The sequence below is a fragment of the Haliotis rubra genome, unplaced genomic scaffold (genome assembly GCF_003918875.1).
Source record: "Haliotis rubra isolate DU_JTF1 unplaced genomic scaffold, ASM391887v1 Scf267, whole genome shotgun sequence".
Lineage (NCBI taxonomy): Eukaryota > Metazoa > Mollusca > Gastropoda > Lepetellida > Haliotidae > Haliotis > Haliotis rubra.
This window is the reverse complement of record NW_025766747.1, coordinates 1,231,426-1,256,186: the sequence shown is the minus strand read 5'-3', so window position 1 is coordinate 1,256,186 and position 24,761 is coordinate 1,231,426. Positions and strand designations below refer to the sequence as shown.

The window sequence follows — 24,761 nt, the reverse complement described above, 5'->3', positions numbered from 1 at the left end:
GTGGCGGCACTTCAATTTACTTTGAAACAGCTGCAATGATTTGTTATCTGTTGACACCAAAGTTGTTCTGTGGTCATAAGTAACATTTACCAAGGTAGTTGTGACCTGATTACCCCTAGACTGTGTATAGAGGGAGGTGGAGGAAAACTTGGTTCCAGTGTACCGTATATGTAACGGTATACTTATTGCTTTCATTGTTAAAATACAGTCAGGGGAGAAGGCGTTATGAAAACACAATACCATTTAGAAAATGGTCAAATGTTATATTTGGGATGTGTACCGTAAACGGTATACTTATTGCTTTCACAATTATTTGAATATGTTTTCGAACAAAATTGCTTATAACCCCCTCTCTACTGCATGTGTACACAATTGATGGTCCCCTACCTCCCCAGAACATAACGAGTGACCCTCCTCTCTCTCTCTCTCCTCGCCTTAAAATCATCATCAGCTCCCTACTCCTGCAAGTCTAGATTTCCTCAGGTTCTGAATCGCCGATATCGCCGGGGCTCCTTTTCAGTTTAAAACGACTTGTTTCTCTTTATAAAAATGATATACATTATATCTGAGACTAAGTGTTAGTGTGGAGGAGGAGTCTCAATGGTTAGTTACAGACCATGAGAACCGCGAAGTTGGTCTTTCAGAAATAGATGGGAATTTCAGTATCGGAGTGGTGGTATCAGCAACTTTGACTGTATTCGTTTGCTTTTCATGATTAGGTGTTTGAAATTGAAAAAAACAGAACAATAAGAAGACAGACATAAATGTTAGAAAAAGACATGTTCACATGTATATTCTTACCGGAACTAGATGATTGAGTTCATTGATTGTCGATAAAAAAACCGATTTGTAACCATTATCAGCATTCATTTGTACAAGCTCCGAATGGTACGATTAAACTATATTTAATAGATTTCTACTGTTTGTTTTGGATTTTATATTATACTAACAAATGGATCAATACAGATCAACCCGTGAAGATCCAGGTTAGAATTGATCTTCAGTAACCCATGCTTGTCGTAAGAGGCGACTAATGGGATCGGTAGTGTACGGGTACTGATTTGGTTGACACATGTCGTCCTATCCCAGTTGCGTAGATTGATGCTCATGGTGTTGATCACTGGATTGCCGACTCGAATATTTACAGACCGCCGTCATATAACTGGAATATTACTGAGTGCGGCGTGGAACTAAACTCACTCACTCACGCCAATACAAATCACGTCCTGTGGATGGAGATATCAGAAGGAAACATGGTTGTGGTGATAGCCTTAAATTCAACCTGCTATGCAAGGGCTTGTGGTGAGTACATACGTTCCACGTGCAACCGACAACCAGGACGGCCTTGTCCTCAACACAAACTACCAGCTGACAGGTTTGAATAATCATATCTCGCAGATGTAGCCTGCATCCTGCATAAAGCATGTCTCCGGAAGTAAGAACAATAAACAGACAGATGATAACTGTTTGTCATTGTCGCTCTCCGTCAAGGTTGGGTTCGAGGACATTGGTATGTCAGTGGGTGAACTGAGCTTTACCAACCATTGAAACTACCGAGTTGCTTCCCTTGCATCATATCCGAATTTCAAACTCCTACCTTCCCTCTCCAAAAAGAAGTATTGTTTGTAACCTCATGCATAATTTACTGTTAACGTTAGTGGATCAAGGAACACACCACCACCACACACCCACCCCCACACACCCCCATCCCCACGCACACACACACACACACACACACCCTTGGTTGAGTTGGGTTTTACGTCACATCGGCATTATTCCAGCCACATAGTGACGAGAACAAGTTTGCATTAATAAACATTGTAAGTACATACTCGGAATGAGTTTTTATTTCAAAAGCATAGGTTCATTACATTGTTATTTAAAAACCGAAAAAGAAATAGCACCAAATTTCACACCCCTTGGATCCGCCAATGGTTAGAATATGTTTCTATGTAAGTCTTTCGAATTTTTACTGTAAATTGTGTTTCAACATATATGGTCAGAAGTGCACGATTCATTATTAAACGTACATTATCATTTCGTGAAATATTCGTGTATATGAAAGGAGACACTACAGAAGGTGATGTGGAGTCTATTATATCTGCGTGATCCAATTCCTCGGTTATGTCTGCGTGACTCAATTCAATTCCTCGAGAATCGTGTATACAAGGAAGTGGTTTGGAAAACCCAGGCCTATCACCGACGCATTCTATCTATAGTCCGCTTGGCAACCTTCCAACAACATATACAATCAATACCGTCGTGACATAATCACCAGGTCATGGTCACTGGTAAGTCACATGACTGATCTAATTATAGAAACATGGAAATACCAGTTTCTCGCCTAAATTTATACCCATTCTGAGCGATAACAAGAATCTGCATGTAAGTGTTTACAAATTAACTTTTCCTGACACAATGCGTTGATTAAGTCAACTATACTTATTTATAACTTTATTTCATTTATGAATGATGTACGTCTGCATGTTGATGTGTTGATATAAAGGGGTTATATCGCATGAGTTTAAGAGATGAATCCGCCATTATGACATGTAGCCAGTGTAGGTCATTATGTGTTCATCAACACAACTCTGGAATCTGTGTCCCTCATGTAACTATATCTCTGTATCACAGAAAGACAATTGTATTGCCAGAAGTTTATTCATTATGCAGTTTATTACGCATCAAAATCTGAATAGTTTCCACAATGTCATACGGTATAAATGTGTTCGTGTTAAATCAGCTGTCTATTTCCTGTGACACTGTTGGAACGTTTAAGCGTGAGTATGTAGGGGTATTCTTAGACTTGCACAAGTCTCTAGGGTCATAATTAATTGTATAAATGAACACTTATAAAAAAAATATAATTAACAAACTAGCCGGTCATCTGGACTTTCCTCTTTGAAGGACAGAATTACTATACATCCACTGGCTTAGCATTCAGTCGAGCCTTGGAGCAAGGCCAGGCTATTCGTAGTCTTGTAAATGTCAATTTTATCACATGTCTTCATCTATATATGGTATGAAAGCTTTTTTGCTAAGACCTGCTGCTAAAACGATACCCAAGGGAATGGCTCTTAGCGTCCTGGGTTCTTGATGGAGAATATTACTGATGAAATGATGATGAATCTTCAATATTTCACATTAGATGTGGCCTAGATTTATTCCCTGAAACCAGTTATGGTTGATTTTATAATCAGATCTGATTGAAAAACTAAGGTATAACATCATTACCACGGACTCAAACTGATACATTGAATCAGAATATTTCCGTCACTCTCAATGCCGACTGGACTTTGCATGACATTAACTGTTGCGTGTACACTGCTGCTACAACACTGGAGTCAGCGAGACAGTAAGTGAGTGAGTATGGCTTTACGCCGCTTTTAGCACTATTCCAATATCGCGGCGGGCGACACCAGAAATGGGCTTCACACATTGTACCCATGTGGGGAACCGAACCCGGATCTTCGGCGTGACGAGGAAACGCTCTAACCACCAGGCTACCACACCGCCCCTGTCAACACTGGAGAATCTCTGTTCAGTTACTGAGCGACAAGACAAAAATAACGGGCATTCATAAAGACAAACCCCAGAATAAATGAAGGAAATTGAAATAAGGAAATATTTCTCCTGGATAGAACTGTGCTGAAGATTACATTTCTCATGGAAATTAATAACTAAACGTCAGAAATTGATTTGGAAAAAAAATAAAACCAAATATAAGACAATGAAACAAATCTAAATCAGATTCTTAATTCCTCAAAGGCAAAGTAAAACACGGACTGAAAAAAAAAGAAAGTGAGACAAAAAAATAGATTCTTTAAACACAAATAAACTTTTCAAATATGATAAACAACTTGAGGCACTGATATGAAAATATTCTACATGGATTCCATTGTAAGGTTTTGAAAATAGCTGTGGTTTATAAAGCGACTGTAATCTTGAGTACTTATGGGTAGAGAAGTACAGTTCTTATATACATGTCCATTCGTGCGTTTCATTTGTCCAGATTGCCGGAAACGAGGAATTGAAAAGTATTAATTCAAAACACTGAAAGGCTCTCGTGGTATTCAAAACCGATAGTAGAAACCATTCCCCTTTGTTCCATCGCTAATGATTAGCTGTTTAAATTCTCTCATAGATACAGTACTTCTCCCAAAGAAAGGTGATTTGACTGATCCTAATAACTCCGGCACTATTACATGTCTGAATACACCGTAAGGATGTCTTACAGATCTTGTGTCATCATACTACACCTCTAAAAACATTTTTAAAAGGACCCTGAAAGAGCTTTTGTGTCAGTACTGCGTGATGGTACAGAAATGAGCGTCAACAAGCAAAGTTCCATATCAAATCAGCATGGGTTTGGCTGTGATAACTATATAGTTCGGGAACAGTGATTCATTTTCGCATCTTGACAAACTAGCTAGGGTGAACATTTCCATATGCTCAGAAAAGTCGATACTATACTTCTGATTCAGCACAGGTTAACATAGACATATTCTGTGTATGCGAACAAGTAACATATCTTGTCATGTGTGATACATAATCTCAAGGTCGGCTATCCATCTATTTCAGAATGGACGGTGGCGGCGACCTACCAAGGGCCCCCAAATCGGATTTTCTCAATAGGATTAAAATCAAACTTGCAGGTCAAGGGAACACTTTACAGTTCGGAAAGAAGAATCAAATGGTTATCTCCAGTTCATCAGCTGGGGCTCAAGGTATTGGTTAATACACAGGAAAAACCTTTGTTTCCTTAATGGACATGAGTAAGTAGGTGTGGTTTAAAGCCAAATTGAGGTCGAACGCTTTTACCTTCACCATACAATCGTCTTGGTGTACGGTAATGTACTGAGAAAAACAAATAAAGGAACACATGGAAAACCAAGTGTTCCTCTAATATGTTCCAGTTTTCATCACCAGCTTTGAATAGCGCTGTGGGAGGAGATCTGAGAATAAATAAAGGGACACTGCCATGAAGTGGTGTTCCCTTAATTGCTTCCTTCAGTATGTAACCTAAAGACTCCAAACAAACCTACCCCACGTATATTGAAGTGTAAGGTCACCTGTCTTGCATCTGGATGTAAGTGTATTCGTTTTCTGTGTAGGTCCAGATGTCACCGAAATGGATCCGAGTGACCTAGATGAGTCCACGACAAACCCTGAAAGTTTGAGAGGAAGTGGTGGACCCGAGCTAGATCTTGGAGGAACCGGAAACAAGGTTCAGATCAGTGAGGAAAACATACTTGTTTTCACCCAACTTGATGACAAGGAGAGTAAGTATAGAGTAGCTTTCCAACTGTAATAATATCATGAAACAGTTAGAACTTGCTGCAGACTGAAATGAGTTGATAATGCGCTGATCAAATAACTTTAGGTTCCCGTGGAACATTTGCAAGCCTTTCTTTTGCAAATTATCGAATGAAGGACATACATATATATGTGTATCCATGTTGTTCTGTTTTGCATCTGTCATGGACTAAAGTAACGAAGGTTTAAAGGTTTTTGGAAATGCACGTATATTAAATACCGTTTACACTGTTATGATGTGTGCACTGCTTCAGTACCAATGGAACAGGAACCCTCTCCATCTCACCGTAGTTTGGAGCCAACAGTAACAGCAGTTCAAGCATCGTCTTCCCCAGGTAGGAATGAGTTGCTGGAGTACAGCACAATAGTCATAACAAACTGAATTATAACAGTACAGTAAGTGTTGCTGAATTGACGAAGAAATATAGTGGCCTTGATCAGGCAACGTTTGCTAATTTGTCTTCATATTGATGTTCAAGATATTTTTCTGTGTACCGACAGATACTGATGGAGATGTAGTTCAATCGTCAACGACAGAGACACCGATGAATACCAGCGTTCCTCAACATAGCCTCAGTACATCGAATGTTAAATCCCAGACTTGTGTTAAATCTGCATACGGGCCCGATGATAGATCTCTTGTAATAGACGGCTTAGAATTAAGATCATCTCTTAACACATTCCCCGAAGATCAGTCGCCATGCCATGATGAACCTCCTCCAGTTGACCTGTCAAGAACACGCTCTGTGAAACTCCAACCAGAAACAGGTAGATCTGGTGGTGAATCGCCCGGTTTCTCAGCGGAATTGTCAGGAAATCGTAGGGTCAAGTCTTCTCCATCAAGACCTGTAGCAGGACATCGACAGTCACAGCATGGACACCAACGTGACTTTCCACCATCCGCTGAACGTCAACAAACACTGACAAGGCAGACATCTGAGAGTGGTCACATGAGAGAAACACCCCAAAGACTTCACTTCCGGGAGGTTCGGGGCCAGGAGTATCACAGACTTGATCACTGCTGCCATGTTGTGGACATACGAAGAAGAAGTGATGTGTTTGGAGACGTATCTCAAGGTAGTAAACCTCATTATACTCAGTCGGACTCATGGAACATGTGTGTCAGTACTCACATTGTTACGAGCGAAGATGTAATACAGGGGTATATTACAACTTCTCTCGCACAGCTAAATAGACTACACAACAATATGTCTAAATGAGAACAATTTAATCTGCATAAATTTAATAATATCCTAATAGTTGGTTGGTGCAAAACATTGATTTATCAGTGTAATACATGAAGAGGGCATTCACTTAACAATAAGTAGTGACAAAGCAATATGGCAGTTGGTAGTTAAAATCACCTCATTTCCTGGGCTTTCGAAGTCTGTAAGACCATCATGATTTCACAGTTAGGACTTTTCCGTATTTAACACATTCCGACAGGACCGACATGGGTATAAGAATTGTATATACTGTCCTCACATCCATATCATGAGAAGAAAACTGTCAGAAGTCAAAACTACGATCTACTTCTCAACCAGACCAGAGTTACACGGAGCTTCAGTCCAAGTATTTGAGTTTTAATGCTTTGTCTATTGGCTGGCCACTGTGAATTCATATACAAAGGCAGCTTGCCTGAATCAATCAAACCCCAAGATTACATTCCATTCAGTTATATAACAATTTTGTTTCGCTCCAGTGGATGTCCCTCACCTCAGGCTAAATCTAATTGTGTCATGTATGTTCATCAATATATAAAAGTATGCAATATATTATCAGACATGTATCATCACCCATAACAACATGTATCCCGATCTCAAAGTATGGGATGTTTCCCTTCACTGGTCTTGTGTCGCTCTTCTGTCACCTGAATGACGCATTATCCAGCAATATGGTGCCCTTCTCTGTTTGGTTATCATGGAATCCCGTTATCATGTATAACAGAATGTAATGTAAGCTTCACTAATTGCTAAAATGTGATATTTTTCAGGGACTTTGTTGAGTTTGTCGTGGGATGCGACAAATAAGCACGTTGTATATACGTCATGGACTGTGAGGCTGGATACAGACATACACAGAGATCGTGCTGCTGTCATCAATCAGCTGGTTGATGACAAGTTCCGAAACCTACAGAGTCTTGCTGGGAACATATTTCGGTCATACACAGCTCATCTTGTACGTGTAACAACCGACTTTTCATTCACGTTTGGCCACTCAGAGCAACGGTCTGCAAACAGAATGATTGAAAACAAGGACGACGTCTGCACAATACTTTCTGCACATTTACCAGTGCATTGTGACTTTAGTCTGGAAGTGTCGAACAATGCAAGTTACGATGTGTCACGTGAGGAGGGCCCTGAGGACTGCCATACCGAAGTCCCAGCAGACGTTCAGATTATTTCGGAAGCGATACTCAAGAAAATGTGAGTATGACGTAATATCTGAAGAAGACACAGGGACTCGAGTGTAGCCTTCAGTGTAGGTGATTGGTCACACATCATATTATGTACTGAGTTTTCTATGTGCATTTTTGTGTGTGTTGTTTTAGTGTATCGGTAGTATACATACTTCTTTGAAATGTTCATTTGGAAAATATGCACTATGAAATCCAATCCTAGGGAAGTTCGTAACAGACCAGTGCTAGTCTTAATAGGCAACTTGTGGGATTCGGAAGCTCAGTGACTTGGCTCCCAACATGTCCCAAAAGGCGTCGATCGCTGCCTATCATATAGCAAACCTGTCTAGTCCAGACATATATTTCCAAGTCACCTCCATGTTATTGTATTGCTGGGTTCGATGTTAAAAAGCAATAATATATAAACACCACTTCACTTAACTTTACTATCGAATATGTCCCTTGTAGGAATCTGTCAACGCAGTCAAGGGAAGAGAACAATGGTAAGATTCGAATATCTTGTCATTAATACACGTACCAAATGATAATATGATGGTACTTGAATGTTCTTGACACAAAATAAATGGGAAATTGTAAAATTATTAACATATGTTATATTCTGGGATTACACTTTCTCAGTAAAGTACGTATTTTAGTACTTTTGTTAGGTTTAGTCCAATCTGGGATTCGATCCCCCATTCACCAGCACACATAGTCAGTCGTCTAACCCACTCAGACTTCGCGGCTTCCACAAAAATGGATGTCTGACAACTGGTAGTCTAGATCACACACTTTATGCACCCTTCTGACAAGTGTAAATTGGCATGGCTCACACTTTCGAAAGCTATGAATACACAATGCCATTTGAAAGTGGTTGCATTTAGCATATGTTCTATTTTGTAATATAGACTATCTTTTATAAAAGATTGGTTCCAATTTCCTTTACAGAAATTGCGGAAGTTCAAGGTAGACTTGCAAAGATGGAATCTGAATTTATGAATGCTGAGACGGAGTTAACCCAGACTCTAAAGACCCAGAAAGAGAATTCCGAACGCCAACTGCAGAAAGGTCGAAATAAATTTGAAAAGTGTATAAGAGAATTACAACAATACCAATCACCGGTAAGCGCGACCAAATCCTCAGCCCCTATACATGGACCAGTTCTGGAACCAAACGCTGGTTTTACAGTTCCGCCAGGCACGCAGGGTCAGTAAGTATACACTATTTCACCATGTTGACCGCCAGCTGTCAAATGAGTTGCTTTTGATATATTTTAGTGGTTAGAGGATCCGCCCGGTGAGCGGAATGTCGCGGGTTCGCTCTAAATGACGTTATAATATTGTACTTGTTGGTCCCTGCCTGGCGCATGGCATTAATGGGTACAACAAGGACTGGTCGGCTCGGGGTCTGAGTTTGGTATTCATGCTTAACTACGGTATGGTATCTGAGGTGAGCTAGCGCTATAAAACCAGCATAAGTCTGGGCTAGTACAAGCAGCCACACATACGCAAGCATGCACGTCGTCATATGAGCGAAATATTCTCAAGTACGACGTTAAACCCATGTCACCTCACCCTTGGATGTATTTAACGTTCTGTGCAAGCAGGAAACAGTGCCTGCCAATTTAGATGATTCAAGTTGTGTTATTGCTTCAATTTCAGAATGTATGCCACAAGTGAAAGTGAGCCCAATGTTCTAGATCAGAAATCATCGCCAGCTCACACGGTGCAGTACTCAGAAATACCTGAAAGTCCAACTGGAACAAGGCGAGTGTGAACACCTGCATTGACTGAGTAATTGACTGATTAATCAATTGATTGATTGGTTTTGTAAGTTGATTGGTGAGTGAGGTACCTTTGACGCTGCTTTGTTTATGATGGCGTGATTATGTGGAAAGATTATGCAAAATGTCTTTCATATTTGATAAAAATCGTAGAAACCTAACACGAAACCTGTAAAAGGTACAAAAGTCTGACTATGAACATTCCATGCCTTGGAACGACATACTTTCAATATATCTAATCATGAATATTTGTTGATTAGGTATGATATTGGGTTCATGAACAAAGCAGAGTTCTCCTCAAGAGGAGCGGGATCCACAACAGACCAACAACCATCCGGGGGCCCACCGACTGGCCAACGAGCATCCACGGGCGTAGCAACAAGCCAGCAATCATCCGGGGGCCCACCGACTGGCCAACGAGCATCCACGGGCGTAGCAACAAGCCAGCAATCATCCGGGGGCCCACCGACTGGCCAACGAGCATCCACGGGCGTAGCAACAAGGCAGCAATCATCCGGGGGCCCACCGACTGGCCAACGAGCATCCACGGGCGTAACAACAAGCCAGCAATCATCCGGGGGCCCACCGACTGGCCAACGAGCACCCACGGGCGCACCAACAGGCCAAAAAGCAGCCACGGGCACACCCAACGGTCATCAAGCGCCACAGGGCGCACGAATAGGGAAACAATCAACCAGGGGCGCACCAACAGACCAACAAGCACCGCATTGCGCACTAACAGACCAACAAGCCCCCCAGGGAACAACAGCGGCGCAGCCCACCTACATCCATAAAGACACACACAAAAAGTATGATTCTGCGAATAACCATTCTTCATAATATAGACCAACAAAGAAGAGGTCCAGTCTTTCAACTCCTAACGTATCAAACTTCATTTTGTTTCTCATAAAAACATGCTTTTCTTGTAGTTGTGCCTTTGGTATCGATTAAGTTGCATTCTGTTGTAGCGCGTATAGGTACGTGTTGTTTTCAATCATTATGTTTTTTTTCAGTTCCAGGCAGGATGTCGAGGATCTATTACAGATTATACCAGAAGGTAGCGCTTAACACGGAGATTTCTACAATCTTATTGTTTGTAATTCCTCCATGTTTACCATTGTTGTGCTCAAATGGCAGCCATGACTGTACGTTATTCTGTCATTGTATCGGTATCTAGATACAACATTGTAATGGAATAGAGCCAGGGAAATCCGTTTGGAGCGGACGAACAAACGATGTCATCACTTGACCAAGCGTGCTCCCTGTCCCTGACCCGACAATTGTTGACCTTAATCGCCTATCCTTACTTATGACATTTTCTTATTTGAGAGGCATTTCCTTCCTCACTTATGACAGTTTTGGTAATTGTCTTTATGTTAGGTGTTTCTAACATACAGCATCAATTTCACAGTTGAGATCTGACTAGGAGGATTTACTCAAATATTCTTATGGTATGTAAAAACACAGGCAATATGGGGGACTAATTTGGGGTTAACAAGCAAAATACTGTTGCCGCATTATCGGCTAAAGTACACCTTCCATTGCAGAAAGTCTTGTTACTGCTGAAAGGTTGCTGCAAGCATTCAGCGTTTCAAGCGTTGGCGATAGAAGGTCGCACCCAGAGGTGAAACGCCTGGCAGATTCCATAGCTCTGGCACTACAAGAGGGTAAGATTGTCACGAACAAGGAAGTGCTGTGTGCGGCGCGGCGTAATTATTATGGTAATATGTTTGTTAAACACACATAAAACTACATTGCGTATCACCGGGGAAATACCTCTCCACCATCTCTCTCTCATTCACCCGATTTTAAAGGAGAATACTAAAACATTTTGTTTCATAGGGGTAAAAGCATTCTAAAAGTCATCTACCATCATTAGTTTGTAAAAGCTTTTAAAATGGCAATAAGCACGTAAAACACGCACTATTTCCGCCTATTACGGAAACACACGACAATTAATGAACAGCAGCGGGAATCACGTGACATGCACTCAGTATAGGGTTATGGGATTGGTGTACGCTGCTTTTGGCAATATCCGAACAAAATCTCGGTGGAGGGCACCCCGTATGGGCCTCAAGCATCGAACCCGGATTTGGCGTGACCAGCGAACCTTTAACCCCTGGAATACTCAGTTGCTTGTCATAAAATTTGAAGGACCGTCAGTACGATTGTTACTACTTTTTGTGTGCTTTGGAATGTGAAATACTACGTATATGATGACATGCATATATATTGTTTTACACAGACATACATTTTATTCAGTAAAAGACCACTGGCCCAAAATACATTCATAAATATATGCACCTCGTCATAAATATCGCACCACCCACTTTTTTCACTAAGTAAAACTGGATCTACAACCTCATAAAAATGGTGCTTAGAAAAGCACATTAAACTGTTTAGATGGCCTCATGTGAGCGTTTAGTCAGAAAATTGACAACACAAGACCGAATTTGTGCACTAATTGAAGGTTTAATTGTAGCAAACTAAAATTTCATAAATGTTGAACACACTAGTAAGGTCCACAATGACTGGCTATAGCTAACTCAGTAACTGGTGTAACCGCCTCGCACTTGGATAACATTTTCAACACGGAGTCTCATGCTGGCCACCAGACGTCTGATTCTCTGTTGGGGGTTCTGCTGCCACACATCATGCAATGCATGGGTCAATTCCTGAAGGTTCCGAACTGAAGGATCCTTTGCTCTCAACCTACGTCCCAAAATGTCCCACACATGCTCAATAGGATTCATGTCTGGACTTCTGGCTGGTCATGGTTGTGTCTCAGTGGCGTTGTGTTGGAGATGCTGAACAACGGCTCGAGCACGATTTGGTCTGGCATTATCGTCCATGAAGACTGAACGTGTGGCGAGAGCATGGTAATCGAAATGAGACACTACAGCACCGTCCAGGATCAAGTTCTGGTACCTCTGTCCATACAATGCCCCGGGAACTGTGATGAGGTCAGGTTTACAGTCATAGGACATAGTCCCCACACCATGACGGATCCACCCTCAAATGGAACCTCAGCTTGAATGTTCCTCTGATCATATGCTGTGCCTCTCTGCCTCCAAACTCGTGCCCTCCCGTCTGTATGATGCAACAAAAATCGTCTTTCATCGGACGAGTGGATCCTTCTCTATGTCCTCAGGTTCCAGCGAGCACATGCTTGGCATCAGGTTAAACTGGCATGGCGGTGCTGATTTGTGAGGAGTGGACGTCTGATTGGTAGTCTTGCTCTCAACCCTGCAGAATTTAGGCGTCGTCTGATGGTGCTGATGGACACTCTGTTGTATGGATGCCATCCATGTCGCAATTGTGTACAAGTAGACATTTGGCTTCGTCTGGCATGGCGTACGAGAGCACGATCTTCCCTGTCATTGTTTTTTTCTGGGACGTCCAGACCTCGGTGCATCCTTCATTTCACCGGTAGCAGTATGCTTACGTATCAGCCTGCTGTTGATAGTGTGATTAATGTTCATTTGTGCTCCAATAGCACGACATGACATACCAGTCTGGTGCATACCAATAATATGCCATATTTGGTTCAGAGGCACTGGACGCTTGGGCATTTCACTAGTTTGTCGAAATAGAGCTAATTTATGCCTACAATAATTTTTTTGCTGTGTCTGCCAACATAACATACGCCAAAAAGGGCCTATGCGCATACTGCATTTATAGCTAACCGACCCCCGGGACATGCATGCTTAAGGCAAGCATGCACGTGCAGCTCGGAACAGGGTGTGTTTGTGATATTATATTCACAGATGGTGTCGTATATTACATATGTACGTGTAGTTTAAAAAAAACGAAACTTATATTTCTACTTTGACTTCCAAATGGGTGTTGCGATACTTTTGACGAGGTGTATATGTTTTGCATGAGTTTTACACAATAACATCAGATTTTTTTATTTTCCTAGCATTATATAAAAATAGGCATACATTATTTATTATTTTCCAATATCCTGGGAAATCCCCCCAAAAGCCAAACCCAAATCTAAATAACATATCCTTGATATATTGTTTTACATCAATAAGAGGGACGACCACCATCCAGATCGAACGGCCCCGATACCATTCTTTGTCTTGACGTGTCTGACAGTATTGGACAGAACGGCCAGGAGCAGCTGAAGGAAGCGGCAAACGTCTTCATCGACGGTAGGCGACCTCCATGAACCTCTTCCTACTAGTAAAACAGATTTTGTTGAAATAAATATGTTTTTGAGAGTAATTGTTGTATGATATTGTTGAAATGGCATCCCCGTCTTCTTCAGGCATAGAGGACGTAGCTGAACAGTTCGGTCTGGAGGAGAACATCGGTGTGGTCGCGATGGGAGGAAGAAGCACAGTGGTTCAGGAACTCACTAATGACTTTGGAATGGTCAGGGAAGCTATAGGTATGGGAAACGGCTCTGTGTTTTACATTCTGCGTCACAGTTCATGTTCTTAACGCTATGCATTTAGGTATGATGTCCAATGGTTTTAACCACATCAAACGTGTTATATACCCTTTTCAACTAAAATTCGATTTGTTGATTTGTTTTCTAAATTACTGTATTTGTTATAGTTGAAAAAAGGTATTTTTATCAATAACCATAACAAATCTGTTATTAGCATGCAAGGTAACAATAGTATTACCAGTTGCCTCACGTGCAGCTATGTACCTGGGCCCAGTGTTTCAAAGAGTGAGTAAATGAGTTAAGATTCACATCGGCAATATTTCAGCCATACCGTGACTACGTTTTTCAAAGAAACAGTAGCGTCAAGAGATGTTTTTCAATAGTTGTAAAACTACGAACGTTTTGTGAAACGGCACACTGGTCTTTAAACGTTAAATACAAATCGCTGATTCTATTCATTTTAAATTATTTTGTTTCAGATAATCTTAAGTTCGGTGGCCGAAGTCCACTATTCGAAGCGCTACTTGTTTGTGCTGCGGCAGTGAAAGGCCGGGGTATGTGTATACTTCCATGTTATATTCAATGTATTGCAGCCCAAATAATATTAATTCCACCCATATTAAAGTCCAATACACATTTTCCTGAAATATGGTTTCGACAAGACGTACAAGTTTCGTTCTTATTTCAGGTGGTATTTTAAGTATTGGTGACGAACACAAGATCCGACCTCGGATTATATTTATAACGGACGGATTAGCAACAAGCTATGCTAGTTGGACCGGCTCTGACGGATGGAGCTCTGACCATGAAGTAAGATCCATGAACACCGCCGTTGCTCCTGGAGACGTTTTCTGTCAAGACTCAAACATCCGTGTTGTTTGTTCACAATAGATAATGCCATACACTTTATACTTATTTCCTGTCTTAAATCGCTACTAGATAAGGAAGAGAATACAATAAATATCCCATTTCCCTCTCTGTTTAAGAGACCCGTGAAGATCCGGGTTAGAATTGATCTTCGGTAATCAACATGCTTGTCGTAAAAGGCGACTAACGGAATCGGGTGGTCAGGCTCGCTGACTGTGTTGACACATGTCATCGTTTCCCAATTGCGTAGATCGATGCTCATGCTGTTGATCACTGGATTGTCTGGTCCAGGCTGAATTATGTAGAGACTTCCGCCATATAGCTGGAATACTGCTGAGTGCTGCGTAAAAAATAAACTCACTCACTCACTCACACACTGTCTTTATGAATCATATAAAAGTGTAACAGGGTGTACCGCTTGTCCTCAAGTGAAATATTTACGTAAATGTGGTGAGAAATGGCTTACTTGTGTATTTTCTCCAGACCAAAGTTAAGCTGATTCAGCTTGTTCAACAATTTCTACCGAAGAATAACAGTTCCGCTCCTCATCCGATAGCATGGGTTCCAGTGGGAAAGGCGGACAGAGTGAGTAAACAGATATCTGTCACTGATTATCTTCAAAGTTGCATCAACATATCATATGATCACCAGCTGGACTACCTTTACATGATCAAATCTGTGATTGACAGTTGTTGGAAATACGCCTAAGAAGTTTAATGTCTTTACTGAAATGTTTGTATCATCATGAATTTATCATTCGGGGCGGAAGGGTAGCCTAGTGGTTAAAGCGTTCACTCGTCACGCCGAAGACCCGGGTTCGATTCCCCACCTGGGTACAATGTGTGAAGCCCATTTCTAGCGTCCCTCGTCGCGATATGGCTTGAGCATTGCTAAAAGCGGCGTAAAACCATACTCACTTACTCACTATTTGTTTTATTCATGATAAAAACATAAGCAGAAACGGCGCCATGTGTTGCGCCCCATAGTCATACAGGAGCCGATGATTATAGGCTCGTGTTGCGCCCCATAGTCATACAGGAGCCGATGATTATAGGCTCGTGTTGCGCCCCATAGTCATACAGGAGCCGATGATTATAGGCTCGTGTTGCGCCCCATAGTCATACAGGAGCCGATGATTATAGGCTCGTGTTGCGCCCCATAGTCATACAGGAGCCGATGATTATAGGCTCGTGTTGCGCCCCATAGTCATACAGGAGCCGATGATTATAGGCTCGTGTTGCGCCCCATAGTCATACAGGAGCCGATGATTATAGGCTCGAATTCGGAATTCAACCCATGTCGACATGGTTCTTGATGCTCTAAGTGGTTACCCTGATTTGGTCCTCCTTCCTTAGATTAAGCCGATACATGCTGTGGTGGCAAGCTATTTGTCTGGTCACTCACAGGAGCACGCGTCCCAACTGAATCAGCCAAACTCTTTAACCATATACATCAATATGAAAATGTACTGGTAATTTCAGGGATTTTTGAAGTCGCTTGCCAAACTTGGACACGGAGAGGTTGTGGAACGTGACAACATTGCGAAACTCAGCAGGAACTACAGAATCCAGGTATATGGCAAATTGTTTTTCCAAGAACATAAAGGTTGCCAGAAATGCTGAGTGTATTGGCTCCCGTGTTTTAGAAACTGTCATGCTTGTGATATAACCGTGAGTGTCCTGTGAACATACAAGCACAGTGTTATTAGTTATGCTCAATGTAATTTGACAGTGATATGAATTACGATAGTTGTTGACGTCCAATTGAAAACTTCAAATATCTTCCTATCTGCAGATGCTCGTGGTGAGCATGATATTCCATGGCCTGTTTCATTCTCGTGACAATTTACTTAACACTTTCTATTACGTTTGTTTTAACAGGGAAGTATAGGAAAGATCCTGATATGTGTGAAAACAGGTTCTGAGTCAAGTAGTATAGAAACTCTTGCAGAAGCCCTGCTCGGAGACATGGATCCTGAGGAAAAGGTTGGTAATGATATCACAGTACTGTTGTCAGTATTCGTGGATTGTAGTAAAAGGCATGAAGGTTTAATGATATCCTTCCGTTCACGCGAGGAAGGGTAAAAGGGAAGCATTGTTTGTTTCCGGAGCATAAGGCAAACAGCCTTCAATGTTTCTTAGTCCATTTCTGCTATTCAATATATTTTAATGGTGTGTATTTTTGTAGCGGTTTTCATTCTTTGGGATAGCCGATCTTTTCGATATGCTTCAAATATTTTCACTTTCACACTCGCGTACCGGGAGTGCGTAAGTTATCAATAACTTGAAAGCATATTATTAATAATTAGTTTTGTATTCACTATTTCGAACAAGTCCAGGCAGCGTCTGTCTTCTTGCCGGAGACATGATTACATCATGCTTATCCATTCGTTTCATTTACCAAGTCCGCCATAGTGGAAGCAGTGAAGAGGAAGCTGGACCACACACACACGGGCGGTGATGATGATGATGATGATGATGATAACATGGAACCAAACGACTTCAAACGCTTCCGAGAGAAGAACGCTCTTCTTGCCCTTGGGACGAGAGTCAGTCGGGGTCCTGACTGGAAGTGGGGCGACCAGGATAGTGGAGGACCCGGGACAGTGATCAACCATGCCAGGGAAGACAGTCAGTACATTTCAAAATATCACACTTTATCGAGAGTGACTTGCCTATCATTATAGTGTGTAAATGGAACTCAAGACTGTTGCACTTACAGCGTAGATGAGCTGACTGGACGTACACCGGTGTTGTAGTGCTGTCCTACTGGAATACTCAGGGGCGGATCCAGGAGTTTGGAGAGGGGGCAGTGCATATAAATCATGAAGTCAAAAGGTTAGGGGGGCAATGGTCTTCAGAGAAAGCAATTTCGGGGGAGGGGGTGGGGTGAGGTGGGGTGCGCACCCCCTGGATCCGCCCCTGATACCATACCTCAGTTGGCATCAGTTGAACATGGATACCCGGACTCAAACATATCCTAAGCAAACTGAAATTATCTGAAGCACGAAATGAAATTAAAGTTTTGAAAACAGCTGTTTGTTTGTTGAACTTCTCTCATGTCAGGATTGATAGAAACATTAGTTACGCCCGTCTCAAATTGTTGGAAACTGCGACAATATCATTCTCAAAACTTATGCTTGTTGAAGACGTCTGACTTGCATACTTTTAGATTTGGTCTGGGTATGTTGGGATTTCAACTCCACATGCTGTAGATACAGATATGGATACGAGAACAACTACGACCTGTTGGTGACAGACACTGCGCGGTACCTATGTGATGACGAACTCATTGAAATAGGGAACAAGGTCCAAAGAGGTAGGCATACAAATTGACCAATGTAGACATCAACGGATATTCTTACACAATATTCAAGACAGTAACAGTATCAAATAAGCATTCAGCGATATTAATTAGAGTACTGTGGCGGTAGTTAGTGGTGTATGCAGTATTGTGACTTTGTGCTATTCGTAGGACGTGATTGGGCGTATGGAAACCAAGATGGAGGACCCGGAAATCACGGGGTCGTGATCCGGAAATCTCCGGAGGGAAAGGTCAAGGTAAGTACACATAGGCATATGTGTTATACACATTGTGTCATCCTGAACATTTATTATATATTTACAGCTTTTCAACATTTCACAGAATTACATGTATCATTTTTCATTGGATCCTATTTACGCCGTCATTCTTTCCAAATTCCCGGCAGACTTCAGAACATACTGGTTGGTCTATCCATCCGTATCTATAATGTCTTGGCGTACGTGTAAGACTAATCAGATACGTAACATGTGTTTCAGGTGCGATGGTTTGCACAGGATACTATTTGTACATACAACTATGGCTGTGATGGACGCTTCGACCTTGAAATATGGTGAGTGAATCCTGTTGTCCATATGTGGCGACAATTGATGTCATATCATATCTGGACTTGGATTCTGTCACCGGTGACCAATTTAAAACAACAAGAATCATTCTGCCTGGGAGTAAAGCGTTGTAGAATTTCTTCAATGGGTCAGTGACTCAGTGTGACAGTATTGGCATTGAATAACTGAGTCGATGCAAGATAAAATTAACCATATGCTGTATTGCTATCCGTATATATTTTCAATGTCGGAAACCCATTGCTGGCGTCTCCCGTCGTGATATTTCTGGAATATTGCTAAAAGCGGCGTAAAACTAAACTCACTCACTCACCTTATATATTTTAAAACTTGATCTCTGCCACTCTTGTGTAATGCCAACCGATCCCGTGACAGTAACTACTGTCGCGTTAATAGTATGTCTCCATCATATACAAAATTGCCATCCATTCTGTACAAACGTACCATCCATACTGTACAAACGTACCATCCATACTGTACAAACTTACCATCCATACTGTACAAACTTACCATCCATACTGTACAAACTTACCATCCATACTGTACAAACTTACCATCCATACTGTACAAACTTACCATCCATACTGTACAAACTTACCATCCATACTGTACAAACTTACCATCCATACTGTACAAACTTACCATCCATATACTGTACAAACTTACCATCCATACTGTACAAACTTACCATCCATACTGTACAAACTTACCATCCATACTGTACAAACTTACCATCCATACTGTACAAACTTACCATCCATTACTGTACAAACTTACCATCCATACTGTACAAACTTACCATCCATACTGTACAAACTTACCATCCATACCATCCATACTGTACAAACTTACCATCCATACTGTACAAACTGTACAAACTTACCATCCATACTGTACAAACTTACCATCCATACTGTACAAACTTACCATCCATACTGTACAAACTTACCATCCATACTGTACAAACTTACCATCCATACTGTACAAACTTACCACCCATACTGTACAAACTTACCATCCCATACAACTTACCATCCATACTGTACAAACTTACCATCCATACTGTACAAACTTACCATCCATACTGTACAAACTTACCATCCATTCTGTACAAACTTACCATCCATACAAACTTACCATCCATACTGTACTGTACAAACTTACCATCCATTCTGTACAAACTTACCATCCATACTGTACAAACTTACCATCCATTCTGTACAAACTTACCACCCATTCTGTACAAACTTACCATCCATACTGTACAAACTTACCATCCATACCATCCATTTCTGTACAAACTTACCATCCATACTGTACAAACTTACCATCCATTCTGTACAAACTTACCATCCATTCTGTACAAACTTACCATCCATACTGTAACTTAAACTTACCATCCATTCTGTACAAACTTACCATCCATACTGTACAAAACTTACCATCCATTCTGTACAAACTTACCATCCATACTGTACAAACTTACCATCCATACTGTACAAACTTACCATCCATACTGTACAAACTTACCATCCATACTGTACAAACTTACCATCCATTCTGTACAAACTTACCATCCATACTGTACAAACTTACCATCCATTCTGTACAAACTTACCATCCATTCTGTACAAACTTACCATCATACTGTACTGTACAAACTTACCATCCATACTGTACAAACTTACCATCCATATTCTGTACAAACTTACCATCCACTGTACAAACTTACCACCCATACTGTACCAACCTACCACCCATACTGTAAAACTTACCACCCATTCTGTACAAACTTACCATTGATAATGTACAAACGTACCACCCATTCTGTACAAACTTACCACCCATACTGTACAAACTTACCATCCATTCTGTACAAACTTACAATCCATACTGTACAAACTTACCATCCATACTGTACAAACTTACTTACCATCCATACTGTACAAACTTACCATCCATTCTGTACAAACTTACCATCCATACTGTACAAACTTACCATCGATTCTGTACAAACTTACAATCCATACTGTACAAACTTACAATCCATACTGTACACACTTTCGATTCATAATCTACAAATTTCCCATGCATACTGTACAATATACCATCTATACCTACATGCTGGCTACCTGTAATGTACTAAATGACCTTCCCTGCTACAGCCCAGTTAACATTTGCATAATTGTTGATAAGACAAGCCTAGATGTTCTACACTCTTATTCCCTAAATATATTGCCGCACAGGGAATTTTGTTTTTATTTTACATAATTGTATATTGTTAATGTTTTGGGTAATTACGATAATTCCAAATGGATGTTTATATATTTATTTAAATTCATTTTCAGTAAACCAGATTTTGAAACACCTCCAAGGAAACCTAGTCCAGTCCCTGCAACATCTGATTCAGTTCCTACAGTAGTTGGTATGTACCCGCAGTCGATACCCCGCCATATCCCATAATATGGTGCAGTAGAATGCAATATTCATTGTTTGAACTATACTAACTGTGTACACGCCAAACCTCAATGCCGGTTTTCCCCCTTACTTTCACATATATTCCATATACCTTGCAGCATGGGAGTGGTGTGACAACGCTGGTGCGTGGACACTTTACGACGTGGAGACGTCGCAAAAACTGGAAAAAGAGTTTCAGAGAAATGGAAATGGGTCGTGCTTGATACAGAAGAATGGGAAAAGGTACGAGAGTGGAGTTGAGTGTAGTACAGTAAAAGTGTGTATATATATACAGTTCAACTGTAGTTCGATTCGGGTTATGTTGTAAAATTGTTTGTTTCAGTTTCAGGGTGGTATACAAAAAGGACCCGATGATCGAGAAGTCAGTGTCTGGCAATGAGGTGCACAATGTTCGGCGAATCGGTGAGATATGTACTTGTTTTTTTTAGGTAGATTAATATTGTTCAGAGAAAGATAATACTATATATGTACAACATTTATTGCCAGCGTGGGAACGTTTGCTGTTACTGTATCTTAGACAGGCAGTTCTAAACCCTAAACAGACCCTAACATTTCTAAACAGACCAGTGTGTATATCTTTAGGACTGGTATAGTCTAGTGTATTATCTTTGGGTATAGACAAGTGTGTATGTCATTAGGTATAGTCCAGTTTGTATATCATTAGGTATAGTCCAGTGTGTATATCATTAGGTATAGTCCAGTGTGTACATCATTAGCTATAGCCCAGTGAGTATGTCATTGGGTATAGACCAGTGTGTATATCATTAGGTATATACCAGTGTGTAGATCATTAGGCATAGACCAGTGTGTATATCATTAGGTATAGTCCATTGTGTATATCATTAGGTATAGTCCAGTGTGTACATCATTAGGTATAGTCCAGTGAGTATGTCATTAGGTATAGACCAGTGTGTATATCATTAGGTATAGTGTAGTGTGTATATCATTAGGCATAGACCAGTGTGTACATCATTAGGCATAGACCAGTGTGTATATCATTAGGTATAGTCCAGTGTGTATATCATTAGGTATAGTCCAGTGTGTACATCATTAGGTATAGTCCAGTGAGTATGTCAGTAGGTATAGACCAGTGTGTATATCATTAGGTATAGTGTAGTGTGTATATCATTAGGCATAGACCAGTGTGTATATCATTAGGTATTCCATTAGGCATAGTATGTCAGTAGGTATAGACCAGTGTGTATATCATTAGGTAGTGTGTGTATATCATTAGGTATAGTCCAGTGTATTATCATTCTGTATAGACCAGTGTGTGTCATTAGGTCTAGTCCAGTGTAGATATCAGTATGTGTATATCATTAGGTATAGTGTAGTGTGGTAGGCATAGACCAGTGTGCATGTATAGTCCAGTGTTATAGTCAGTAGTTATAGTATAGTGTGTATATCATTAGGTATAGACCAGTGTGTATATCATTAGGTATAGACCAGTGAGTATATCATTAGGTATAGTCCAGTGTATTATCATTCTGTATAGACCAGTGTGTGTGTCATTAGGTATAGTCCAGTGTGTATATCATTAGGTATAGACCAGTGTGTATATCATTAGGTATAGTGTAGTGTGTATATCAATAGGCATAGACCAGTGTGTATATCATTAGGTTTAGTCCAGTGTGTATATCATTAGGTATAGTCCAGTGTGTATATCATTAGGCATAGGCCAGTGTGTATATAATTAGGTATGGTCCAGTGTATTATCATTGGGTATAGACTAGTGTGTATGTTATTAGGTATAGTCGAGTGTGTATATCATTAGGTATAGTGCAGTGTGTATATCATTAGGTATAGTCCAGTATGTATATCATTAGGTATAGTCCAGTGTGTATGTCATTAGGTATAGTCCGGTGTGTATATCATTAGGTATAGACCAGTGTGTATATCATTAGGTATAGACCAGTGAGTATATCATTAGGTGTAGTCCAGTGTATTATCATTCTGTATAGACCAGTATGTGTGTCATCAGGTATAGTCCAGTGTGTATATCATTAGGTATAGACCAGTGTGTATATCATTAGGTATAGTTTAGTGTGTATATCAATAGGCATAGACCAGTGTGTATATCATTAGGTTTAGTCCAGTGTGTATATCATTAGGTATAGTCCAGTGTGTATATCATTAGGCAAAGACCAGTGTGTATATCATTAGGTATAGTCCATTGTGTATATCATTAGGTATAGTCCAGTGTATTACCATTGGATATAGACCAGCGTGCATGTCATTAGGTATAGTCCAGTGTATATATCATTAGATATAGTCCAGTGTGTATATCATTAGGTATAGTCCAGTGTGTATGTCATTGGGTATAGACCAGTGTGTATATCATTAGGTATAGTGCAGTGTGTATATCATTAGGTATAGTCCAGTGTGTATATCATTAGGTATAGTCCAGTGTGTATATCATTAGGTATAGTCCAGTGTGTATATCATTAGGTATATACCAATGTGTATATCATTAGGTATAGTCCACTGTGTATATCATTAGGTATAGTCCACTGTGTATATTATTGGATATAGACCAGTGTGTATATCACACAGCACACAGCATATGCAGATTTTTTTAAACTAACCTCAATCTAATTTTCATCTCGAGCTGTGCTATTTCATGTTATTCATAGCAATAGTGCATTCTTGTCTTTCAGCATGATGGAACACGAACTGTGGTATACGGAAGGCCATTGCAAGAAACAGATGTGTTTTTTATGTGATTCTAAATATGGGACCAATTGCTGTCGATCCTGACAGTGGCTACTTCCTTGTCCGTGTAGCATAATCTAATTCCATCGCCAGTATTCATCTGCTAAACTGGGCGTCGGGGTAGCCTAGTGGTTAAAGCGTCCGCTCGTCACGCCTAGGACCCGGTTTCGATTCCACACATGGGTACATTGTGTGAAGCCCATTTCTGGTGTCCCCCGCCGTGATATTGCTGGAATATTGCTAAACGCGGCGTAAAACCATACTCACTCACAAATATACATGTAGGTGATGTACATATCTTACCTGTGTGTACACCCAATTCGTACATATTGTATATTGTACATATTGTATATTGCCATATTGTACAGTACTGATCATGGTACACAACCCCATCGGTATTCAACAACCAAAGATCGTTAGTTCCGTAGATCGATACTCATGATGTCAATCACAGGATGTTCTGGACCAAACTATATCATTTACACGATTGATGTACAACACACGCTGCCGTTATATACTGGACTGGACTGTTGCTGAGTTTAACAACAAATGAATAAACACATAAAATGTATGTATTCTTTTATTATTGTTTATGTGTATGATTTTAAGTATAAAGTAATACCAAATATGAAAGAGTTTTCACATGTTTGTCTTGTCAGAATTCTTGCAGTTCAATGCAATTTCCAAGGGAATACACATCCTGACGAACTTGACTCGTGACATAAAACAGAACATCATGTCAACATATACTATTCCAAAAAAGAAACGCATAACCCAGAAACCTGTTGCGAAAATGTTGTATTTTCAAACATGTATAACTAGCCCACAAATAAACTTTAGGACATGAAGTTTTACATCAGTTTAGAAGAAGGTAATACCCATACAACCAAGTGGATAATTTTAGATAACGGTGCCGTTGAG

At 40.5% G+C, this 24,761-nt stretch overlaps 1 protein-coding gene across 2 annotated transcripts; it reads left to right on the top strand.

The window, feature by feature from the left end:
• Positions 1–2,307: 2,307 nt before the first annotated feature.
• LOC124280410 lies at positions 2,308–24,411 on the top strand. 2 transcript variants are annotated; one of them, XM_046716335.1, is made up of 27 exons: positions 2,308–2,385; positions 4,582–4,727; positions 5,115–5,282; positions 5,571–5,651; positions 5,818–6,393; positions 7,310–7,742; positions 8,183–8,217; positions 8,663–8,924; positions 9,376–9,480; positions 9,758–10,306; positions 10,511–10,554; positions 11,045–11,164; positions 13,538–13,657; positions 13,774–13,896; positions 14,379–14,453; positions 14,588–14,709; positions 15,250–15,351; positions 16,248–16,337; positions 16,647–16,751; positions 17,171–17,396; positions 17,938–18,084; positions 18,241–18,326; positions 18,567–18,640; positions 20,999–21,075; positions 21,227–21,350; positions 21,451–21,530; positions 23,786–24,411. In XM_046716335.1, the coding sequence occupies exons 2-27, from the start codon at positions 4,583–4,585 to the stop codon at positions 23,788–23,790; spliced, it is 4,074 nt and encodes a 1,357-aa protein (XP_046572291.1). In that variant the 5' UTR covers positions 2,308–2,385; position 4,582; the 3' UTR covers positions 23,791–24,411. The 2 variants fall into 2 exon arrangements, with proteins under 2 accessions (XP_046572291.1, XP_046572290.1); XM_046716334.1 differs by having other exon boundaries at positions 9,370–9,480.
• Positions 24,412–24,761: the final 350 nt, after the last annotated feature.

Bases quoted from the DNA above. Each gene is read 5' to 3' on its own strand.
- LOC124280410 (XM_046716334.1), top strand. From the start codon at position 4,583: ATGGACGGTGGCGGCGACCTACCAAGGGCCCCCAAATCGGATTTTCTC. The intron at 13,658-13,773 runs GTAGGCGACCTC...CGTCTTCTTCAG, and splicing joins GGCAAACGTCTTCATCGACG to GCATAGAGGACGTAGCTGAA. The intron at 17,397-17,937 runs GTCAGTACATTT...GCATACTTTTAG, and splicing joins CAACCATGCCAGGGAAGACA to ATTTGGTCTGGGTATGTTGG.